The sequence below is a fragment of the Pagrus pagrus genome (assembly GCF_965226575.1).
Source record: "Pagrus pagrus genome assembly, chromosome: 2".
Classification (NCBI taxonomy): domain Eukaryota; kingdom Metazoa; phylum Chordata; class Actinopteri; order Spariformes; family Sparidae; genus Pagrus; species Pagrus pagrus.
This window is the reverse complement of record NC_140186.1, coordinates 5,801,195-5,811,270: the sequence shown is the minus strand read 5'-3', so window position 1 is coordinate 5,811,270 and position 10,076 is coordinate 5,801,195. Positions and strand designations below refer to the sequence as shown.

The following is a 10,076-nucleotide window of genomic DNA, read 5'->3' as shown; positions in this document are numbered from 1 at the left end:
ACAGTGATGTGTACTTAACCATTTATTTGGTTAGTGTTGGCCTCCTTGTTTAAAGTATACAGACAGGAAACACGGGGGGAGTGACAGTAGTAGCATGCACAATAAAAAGTTAGTATCTAAACATTACACCATGTTCTGCAAAAATGATACAGGTATATAGACATGTCTATGGTGGAAATAAAAGTTGTTTTTGCTCGCTGCTGCTACCTGTGTGCTACCATGGATAACAACAATAGCATTAGCACCTCTATCACTGTGAACTGGGGAAGTTGTCCCGTGTTTCAGGGAGGAGTCAACATGGCGCCGCCTGTCACCGAACAGGGATGATGAGCTCGAAGAAGCGCGCGGTTTATTCGCATCCTCGTGAGTGTCTTCATCGTTGCCAGGACGACTGAGGGGGCTGACCCCGGCCACGTGACAGATAGCGGGCTGTCCGCGCCGCCGCCGCTGCTGCTGCTGCTGTTGTTGTAGTGGTGGTGTGTGTGTGCGTGTGTGTGTGTGTCCGCATGTGTGTGTCTGCCTCTCTCTCTCTCACACAGTTTGGCTGTGGTCGGCTCGAGCAGACAGCAGTGCCTGACGTCCGGAGAGAGGAAAACACAGACAGGTAGCTTAGTTCGGGCATGAAAGATGGAGCTCTCGGCGGTGGGAGATCGTGTTTTCGCCGCGGAAGCCATACTGAAACGCCGTGTTCGTAAGGTGAGCTTACAGCCGTCCCGCGTGTTTTGACTTCCCGCAGATGTTTGGCCGCGGTCAGCACGGCTCGGCACTGCTTCGGTCCATAGGCTCCGGGGCTGCCTTCTTGCGCCCTATGCTATGCTATGGAGGCCTCGCGGCTGGCGGCTGCCTTTTTTTACTTTGCTAGTCAGGGCTAGCTAGAAGCTAACTAGCGAGGCTATCAGTCATGGCTCGTATATTCAGGCATTAGCAGGGTAATAAAAAACAGCGACACAAAGAAGGGGCTAGCTGCGGAGCAAGGCAGCCCAGGCGAAGAGATGAGGGCTGTGCTATGAAATGGAGGGGCCTTACTTTTCTGCCAGCTAATGGTAGCTAAAGCTATACAGCCACAGTCTTCATTTTACAGCCTGTGGAAGAGGTGTGTGTAGCAGCCACATTAAAGGCTGTTGGAGACTACTGCTTTCTTCTATAGCTTGTGAAAGATGGTTATCAAAACATTAGTCATCGTCTATTGAGATGAGAAAGAAGGAGTCTATCAGTCACAGCTGATGAAGGGCTTCTGATACTTTCTCAGTGTTTTATCAGTCTAGTAAGGCTTGGAAAAGACCCCATAAATCATGGTGGGGTACCATCTTAAGTGGCTGGTATACATAGTTTACCAGCAGGCCCAGCAGGCCTCCAGTTACTTCTGAATTTGCCTGCCAGAGCTTCATAATTGTGATCCAAGTATTTGCATTAAAGCAGGAATATCATATTCAGGTTTAAGCTTAGTTCATCACGCAGATGTTGAGTGACTGATCTTTTTCAAAAACTTATGTTCGCAGTATTATGTAATGTTATTATCCATCTGCTAAAAAACTACAAATGTACAATGCCCAATGTCAAATATATTTTATGTTATTGAGATTTCATGTCAGTTTAACTTTGAGCACCAGGATGAGCTCACGTTAAGATAAGAACAGTGATGTGCCCGCAATCAAATCACCAACAAGAAGTGCAGTTTCTTCCCTGAAACAAATCAAGTTAAGATATGACATTTTCCAGACTGCTGTCGAGCCTGGCATGGAGTCCTGCAGGGCTGAAACATGGTTAAACTAATAAAATGTTGTCTTTTGAGTTGCATACAGGATTGGACTCTGTAGTAAAACAAAATCCCAGTAACACTCAAATGTAGATTAACATAAAACTCGGCAAACAATCAGCAACGTAGTTCCAGATTGAAATATTTTTTTAAATGTCTCGTATGTGTTTTCATATGCAAGCTGTTTTTGTCAATCCACCATCTGGCTTTTTCTTGCAGGGACGACTTGAATACCTGGTTAAATGGAAAGGATGGGCAATGAAGTAAGTGCTTCTCTTAACCTTCACTTTAATTGAATTTTTTTTTTTTTTTTAAACTGAGGGATTTGTCTGTGTTTTTACACAATTTTTAATGTCCTTAATTTTCTTTTGATGTGTGAATTTAATGTTGCTTCATCTTAATGTAGGCACAGCACTTGGGAGCCAGAGGAGAATATTCTGGATGACAGGCTGATACTTGGCTTTGAGCAGAAGTGAGTTAAAGCCCATGTGGAATGATGGGCCACAGTGTGTGCTTGCACAGGATTTTGGCCTGTAACTTCAAATGTTTAAAGTGTGTTAATTTCAGTTCGTTGTCTTCATTTTACACATTACTGCATGTCCTTACTTTCTTTTAACTCCCATGTGTCTTACTGGTGAGTGCTTCTGCTTTTGCCTCATCTGTTAGGGTAGTTTCATTCCTCCTCCTCTTCTCTTCTCTTCCTGATTGAGTCCTTTATGTCTGCTGCCAAGCCACTTAAAAGCCTTGTGCTGCTCATAGAGTAGATGTTTACAGTAAACTAAAATGGACACCATAAAGCAGACAAAAGCTGAAAATGCATCAAATAGAAACTAACGAGGACGCGTGAAGACAGAAACTGGCTGCTTTCAAACAAGACTTCAAACGTTCTCTGTGCTCGACTGCTCTACTTTCACACACCCACAGCTTTCATCACCATCTTCTCTTTCGAGTCGTTATGTTTGCTTTTATCATGGTGTTCTCTTTTTAGACTGTCTTTACATTTGTGATCTGTATTCTCGTAACTGTCATTTCCTTTTCATAGGGAACGGGACAGAGAATTGCATGGGCCGAAGAAACGGGGGCCAAAACCCAAAAACTTTGTCATGAAGGTACAATTTTGGAAACTTAATGGTTCAAATGGTATTTTGTGGATACTTCAACACATCAGCAGCAGAAAAAGACTCCTTCCAATGAGCATATTTTTTTAAAAACGGGCTTAAAAAGTATACCAAAAACCTTTTTTTAAATTAGAAATTATAGCATATTGGTAATTGTAGCCATGATTTGTCAATCAGTTCCCTACCAATGCTCATGCAGCAGCATGTGACAGGAAATCATAGTGATTTCTCTTTTTAAAGTAAGAATAAGGTCAATCTACTTGAAGCAGATTTTTTTAAGCTCGTTAACATGAAATCTTACACAGTCCTATTCTTACAAGCACGACATACACAAGATCTTTCTTTTATGTTCTTCAATAACATAACAACACAAAGCCGACAGAAAAGTTTGCGAAAGCCAGCCCAAACAACACGTCACTGAGAAATGTTGCACAGTAACAGCCTAAACATAGAGCTATGTCCTTTATATAAAACGGTTAGAAAAGATTGAAGAGGAACATGTTATAGCCAAAGCTGGTGACAATGGAGGCAGTGTCTAATTGCACCTGGTTGATAATAGTCAGACTATCAGCTTGTTACACTTTCCTAGTCCTGCCCTACTGTGCTGTGACTGGCTAGTACCTGTTGCCTTGATGCACCCTTTAGATTGGATATTAGCTGTGAGCACAAGTTGAAACATAATGGATATTCTGCAACATACATTTTCAAATTGTCAGTACGAATTGTGGTGAAGAATTTTTTTTTTTTTTTTTTTTTAAAACAAAGCTCTCACTGCAAAGATAGTTTCTTAATTCTGTATCATCTCCCTCAGGCTCGCACTCAGAAAGGAAGGCCCAGCAACCGAGCCTCAAACGCCCGCCAGACTGCATTGGGCTCCTCCTCGTCCACTTCCAGCCGAGCAACTCCTTCCTCCTCCGCCTCACCTCATCATTTAGCATCTTCGTCCTCCTCAACTGTGGCACCCACCCCTAAACTCAATTCCCTTGCAGCCACCCACAAGCTGAAGAAAGACATTCACCGTTGCCACCGGATGTCCAGGCGCCCTCTGCCCCGCTCAGACCCCATGGCAAACACCTTCTCCAACCCTGGTGGCTTCCCTTCCCGAGTCCACGTATCCCCCTTCTCTGAGACCGTCCGCATCCTCAACCGTAGGGTCAAACCCCGGGAGGTCAAGAGAGGCCGGATCATCCTCAACCTGAAGGTCATTGATAAGCCAGGCCGGGGTGGCACAGCTGCGGGCAGCAGGAATGTTACAGCAGGACGCCAAAACATTCCTTCCCGTAATCGCATCATCGGGAAGAAGGGAGAGGCACCTTATAGACCTTTCCAGCCCCCTCTGAAGATGCTCGGGTTTCCGATGTACGGGAAGCCATTTGGGCTGCAATGTGGAGGCCCTCTGGCCTTTCACTCCCACCCAGGGTCATGCTCCGGCACAGGGGCCAGGGACACCCACTCCTCTTCCTCCCAGTACCAGTCACCTCCTTCTCCTTCCAGCTCCAGCGGCTCTGAAGGAAAATCTTCCACCAACGCCTCAGCTGCTCAGTCGCAGCCCTCCACAGGAGCCTCACCCTCCAGCGAGGCTCCAAAGTCCACTAAACCTCATACAGAGACACAGAAGAGCCAGAGCGCTAAGTCACCTGCTCCTGCCCCCTCCTCAGATGCAGACCCCGCGGCGTCAGCATCTCCCTTCCTCCCCTCCTCACCCTCTTCTTCCTTAGAAGACGAGGGGGAGGAAGGTTCCCTGGACCGTTCTGTGGCCCCAGACGGAGGCAGGAAAAGTCTTCGCCAACGCAGGGCAAAACGCCAGCCGCCTGCCACCCCTTCTTCTGTCACCCCTGGGGATCAGAGCACTGCCCCCACCGAAGCCAAAAGGGTGCCTGCAGAGGGAGACCCTGACTGGCACCCTGAAATGGCGCCGAGCTGCAAAGATGTGGTGGTCACTGATGTCACCACCAACCTCGTCACCGTCACCATAAAAGAGTTCCCCTCCCCTGCCTCCTGCCCTGCCTCACCCTCCGCCAGCCCCGAAGACGCCTCTTCCCCTCCCCCCAGCACCCCATCTGATGACCCCTCTCCAGCCAAGCCATAGGAGATCAGATGTTATGAAGTCGATTGCCATTGATAATAGGAAAAAATGTCATGCCAGTGTTGCCACGTCAGCCCCCTCCTACCTTTTTCCTTAAAGGTGTGTCCATATTTGTGTAGCAATTAATGAAATGTGATGTAACTTAACACCGCCCAGCCATTGAATAGTAAAGAAAAGAGCATTTTTTTTTTTTAAAGTATAAATTTGAAAAAGGGGCAGCTAATACGCCCTCCTTGTCACTTAAATTGCCATATTTTGTCCACTTGCACAGCACTGGCTCTTTGAAGCAGATTTGGATGGAAATGCTATTTGTTTTCTTTCGCTTGCATTCAGACAGGCTGACTTTAGCTTGTTTGGTGTCATAAAAAATGTCCAAAAAGTGAAACACTCACCCATCACTCACCCATCTGGTGTGTGGTGTGAGTGTTTATCAAGCACACTAGTTGTATGTGAAAGAAAAAAATAGTTTTTACATTCAGGCTCTGCTGTGAAGGTCGTTATTGACGGCCTTCAGGTGTTATGCCAATTTCCTGCCCCCCCTTGTCTCATTGGAAGTCCAGCTTGTTAATGACAAATGAGGTGATGTGTTTTTGCACGTAACACAGTTGGACTCTCATATATTGCATCAATACAGCGAGGTAAATGCAATGCACTTGACTGCATTAAAAAAATGACCTATTTTATGTAGTTCATCCATTTTTCAAGGCCTTTTCCTCTTGCTCTCTTGAACGCACATGCATATACAGTACATACAGTATGAGTAAGTATTTATATGCACGCACAACCTTAAAAGCTGCAAAACAATATACAGAAACTGTAGTTTTTAAGTTATTGCTGTCCTTGCCATCTTTCCCTGCTTGTTTTCTCACGAACCCGCCACCTTCTTCATAACTCTGTGACGTCCACCAAGACTCTAAACTGGCCTGAAGTTAGTTCTGAACTTTTTTCTTAATGCCAGATTGGCGCCATATAACTTCTCAACTTGTCAAGGTATAGAAGGTCCATGAGTTGAACACACTTCAGGCTGAAGCCACCAACCAAATGCAGCTAAAAATAGCAGGTTGTTGAATCTTTGAGCGACTTGGCAGCTGTTTGAAGTCTGTGAAACATGTTTCCAGGCGGTTTTGACTTGTAAAAAATCCATGCAGGCTGGTAAGTTTGCCTGTTTACCTTGAGCTTTGACAGGTAGAGCAAACAGCCCTACACCTTGCTTTGTTCCTTTGGATGTTTCTGGTCAGTGTTTAAGCTAACAGCGCTTTACTAGTATGGTCTCATGTTTTAATAGAAGTGGTTCATGTAGCATGGTTCAACCTCCTGCTACCCACAGGGCTAGAGAAATCGAACCCAGCCAGGAATGCGGACAAGGATTGACCTTTTTTCCGTCAATTAATTCACTAGATTTTGGTATCTCTGGATTCTCTCCAGAACTTTCCATTAAAGGCGTTATTTTCTGAACTATGTGGACACAGCTTCAGCTTTTCTCTGTACCAGATATTTTCTGTAGTTTCAGTCGCAACTGTACGACAGGTTGTTTTTTTTTTGTAGTGGTCGACAGCAGCTAACGGCATGCTAACTTGATATCTGAACGCATAAAAAACGCATCGCCTTTGGAAGCTCAGCCACCGTCTGTAGCAATGCTGCTTGCAGCAAGAAAACCGCATCGCATTTCTTTGTTTTTCGTCGTGTTGCAGGATTGCTACTTGCCGTGTGTGGCGTAACGTGAAACAAAAATGTGTTTTTGTTTCTGAAATTCAAGTGAATCGGTTACACTTCAACTAGCACTTTGTAGGAAGGTTGAAAGTGGCAAAAGTGTCCCCGAACCAGACAACTTGGTTTTGACTGCATCCTTTTCTGTTAAGGTGCAAAGCTCCATGTTCTGGCTTTAGACTCTGACATTTGACGTGGTTCCTTCCTTTTGGTTACACAGTGCTCTCGAGCACATGGAGAGGAACTTCGAGGAATCAGATCTAGGGGTGTGTTGACGTACCAGGCCCAAACATGAAAAACATCCTCTGTTGCCGCAGGTTTCCCAAGTGAGAAATCACCTTGAGACAAATTATCTTTTGTCCGTGGCTGATGAATTCATCTACTCTGTGCTTCTGCAGCCACTTTATCAGGTGACGATTGATCAGTTGCTTTTTCTTTTAGCGTTCCAGCTGATGGTATTTGTTTCCGCCCACGCTGTGAGGCCAAAACGTACAACTTAGTACCTGCTGTTTTCTAACAGGAAAGCATGGGATGTGAAAAAAAATGTGTTTTTGTTTCTGAAATTCAAGTGAATCGGTTACACTTCAACTAGCACTTTGTAGGAAGGTTGAAAGTGGCAAAAGTGTCCCCGAACCAGACAACTTGGTTTTGACTGCATCCTTTTCTGTTAAGGTGCAAAGCTCCATGTTCTGGCTTTAGACTCTGACATTTGACGTGGTTCCTTCCTTTTGGTTACACAGTGCTCTCGAGCACATGGAGGCACGGTTGTTTTCTCCCAAAACATCAGGTGTGCTGTCTTTTATTGGCGTCATGTCACAGTCAGGAAGCATGTCAGGTAATCTGGCGGTTAGAGAGCGAACGTCTTGATCTCATAAGGTGTGATCTTTGACAGACTGTTGTCTGCGAACCTCTGCCCAGCTCATTCACTGCAGGTTGCTTCCAGCTATAAACTCCTGCAAGCTTGAAAGTGTTCAATGGTTTTGACCTTCAAGTGCAACTGAGGTACTTCAGAAGAAAACCTGGCCCTTTATACTCAAACTTTAAACCTTTTTCTGGTGCTGCCCGCTCTTTGTAGCCCTTCCCAGACCTTGGCTCTTACTCTGGTGTACCTGTGTGTTACAATATTTAAATAAAAATCTTCCGCATGTGTTGCCTTATAGCTGCTCCGTACGACCCCAGCTGCACTCCAGGCGACGTTTACCTCGTCTTTCTCAGCCTCCTACATGCTAAAAAAAAAAAGGAAGAAAAGTTAAGTACCTGCGGGGGCTTTGGTGGTAAAGATAAAGATTACAAAATCACAAACTGTATTTACCTTGATAGGTTTCTGATGTCTCATTTTCCAGCGCCGCAAACGCAGCGTTCTCAATGTCTTCGTTAACGCAGACGAGGAAGATGTCGCCTCCTCTCCCGTCACGTACTGGATGGTTCTCGTTGTTGTCGATGCTGTTTCAATACTCTCATAGGTTACATGTGGAAGGATTTATTCCAAAATGACACATCCATTATATGAAGAAATTAAATGGTCTCTAGCTCAAATTCAGATTGAGGACAGAACTTAACTTTAATCCTCATCGGACAAAGTGAAAAACAGACTGAGTCCTTTGTATTTTCCCAGAAACAGATGAAGGATTATTTTCTTCTCCAAATGGATATATCGTGATTTGGAATAGATGTTTTCATCTACTATATCTTTAATATCTTTAAGTGGTGGATAGAAGTGACTCTTGCAGTTGGTAGATGTGTAAGGTATTAGGCTGCTAGGCGATGTTTCCAACAGTTGATAGCAATGTTTTTCTTCTGTTTTTACTTTTCTCATATCGGGTAGCACAACTCAACTTAGTGGCCTATCTTTCAACCAAATAGGGCTCTTGATTTTATTATTTTTTTCCCCTTTTGAATTGTTTTACCATTTATATGTGATGTAATTTTAAGTGCTAGATTTTATGTGGCACTAATTGGAAAAAAAGGAAGGATCCTTGATGAAATGTATGGATAAAGATGCTCAATGAATTTGTGCTTTTTAAGCCTTTTTTCCCTTTGTACTGTACTTTATTACCTTTTTTTTGAAATATGCATAATAATGTTAATGTGATGCTGTTTATTTGAATGCCATTTTTTAATAGTTCAATATGGGTTTGATCAGAAGGCAAACTGACCGATTTTTAATGTGTCAAGACTGCAGTTTTGTCCGGTTTAATGCTTATATAACTTATGTACATTGTATTGATGGTAATGACGAGGAGGCGGAGGATAATGATGACATTGTAATGTATCTGAACTTCTGAAGCATGTTTTGCAAACCCTTATTGTACAGATTATGTATTCAGTGTCATGTTACCTGTTACTGTTGTTGCTTTCTGTGTGTTTCTTGTACAAGGCTTTTAATTAAAAGCTATTTAAAAAGCAGCTTGCTCTGTTTTTGTTTTGTTTTTGATTCGTTTCATATTTTGTTGCCTCCGTGATCAGTCGTTACATGGACAATATCTCTTTAATGCCACTGAAATCATTCTGATTAGAGAATCTAACTGTTTACATGGACACTAAATACTGTCGTCTGATAACATGTGCATTTAAAGCAATAAAATGCAACTTCCTGGAGACAGAGTTGATTTTTGAGTCTCAACCCAAGCATCTGGGGATGAGACTCGACAAACCGCTCTCTACAAAGCTACATTCTGTGGCTTAAATCCTGCTGCGAAGTGTCTAATCTGCTGAAAATTTAACAGAAGGATGAGAGTGAGAACATTATTAACCTCGACCCTGGCCGCGTCGGAGCTACTTCAAAGCCTGCAGCCTTCAAACTTTTCTAACAGTTTTTGATCTGGCCAGTGGTTCGGTGGATTCTGGCTTTGTTAATCTTTCAACACTCGTTTAAACAACTCATTGTTTCAAGGCGTTCAAAAATCCTTAAATCTTTTAAGATCTGCAACAGAAAAGCTTATCAGCCACAGACCAGTTCTGTTTCGCAACCAGCATCGCCTCATGTTACCCTCACGTGCAGCTTATCAATTTGTGAAACTTTTTACAACTTTAAAGATGAACAAATCAATTCAGCTTCAAGCAAGGTCATATTCTTGTAGCGTTTGAAATTTTAATGCCCGATAAAACTTTTCAGTCGCTCACTTGTCAGAAACAAATTCGCCCAGACAGAATCTCACACAGTTCAGCAGGACTGCAGAGAAGAGAAAAGAAGAGACCTGCCCTGGTTTTACACATCTTATCTGTCCAAAGATGACCGAAAACAGGCAGGAACATAAGCTGAGTGAATAAAAGAAAGTCAAGGGTACATTTTTCCATCTCAGGGCGGCTTTGAATTTAAAATAACCTCTGAGTTAAATCATTTTAATCCACATTGAAACTGCAATTGTTGAGTTTTTGGCCACTTTTTGGCAGAGGAGAAAAACACAAC

At 43.5% G+C, this 10,076-nt stretch overlaps 1 protein-coding gene across 1 annotated transcript; it reads left to right on the top strand.

Moving 5' to 3' along the window:
* The first annotated feature begins 304 nt into the window (after window positions 1-304).
* cbx6a (chromobox homolog 6a) lies at window positions 305-9,073 on the top strand. Its single transcript, XM_084364421.1, has 5 exons — window positions 305-696; window positions 1,976-2,019; window positions 2,163-2,228; window positions 2,799-2,865; window positions 3,686-9,073. The coding sequence occupies exons 1-5, from the start codon at window positions 628-630 to the stop codon at window positions 4,961-4,963; spliced, it is 1,524 nt and encodes a 507-aa protein (XP_084220547.1). The 5' UTR covers window positions 305-627; the 3' UTR covers window positions 4,964-9,073.
* The last annotated feature ends 1,003 nt before the right edge of the window (window positions 9,074-10,076 follow it).

What these genes read in the sequence shown, in the direction of transcription:
- cbx6a (XM_084364421.1), top strand. Translation starts at nt 628, where the DNA reads ATGGAGCTCTCGGCGGTGGGAGATCGTGTTTTCGCCGCGGAAGCCATA. An exon ending in TGAAACGCCGTGTTCGTAAG is followed by an intron (nt 697 to 1,975) that starts GTGAGCTTACAG and finishes TTTTTCTTGCAG; the next exon opens with GGACGACTTGAATACCTGGT. An exon ending in CCAAAAACTTTGTCATGAAG is followed by an intron (nt 2,866 to 3,685) that starts GTACAATTTTGG and finishes CATCTCCCTCAG; the next exon opens with GCTCGCACTCAGAAAGGAAG.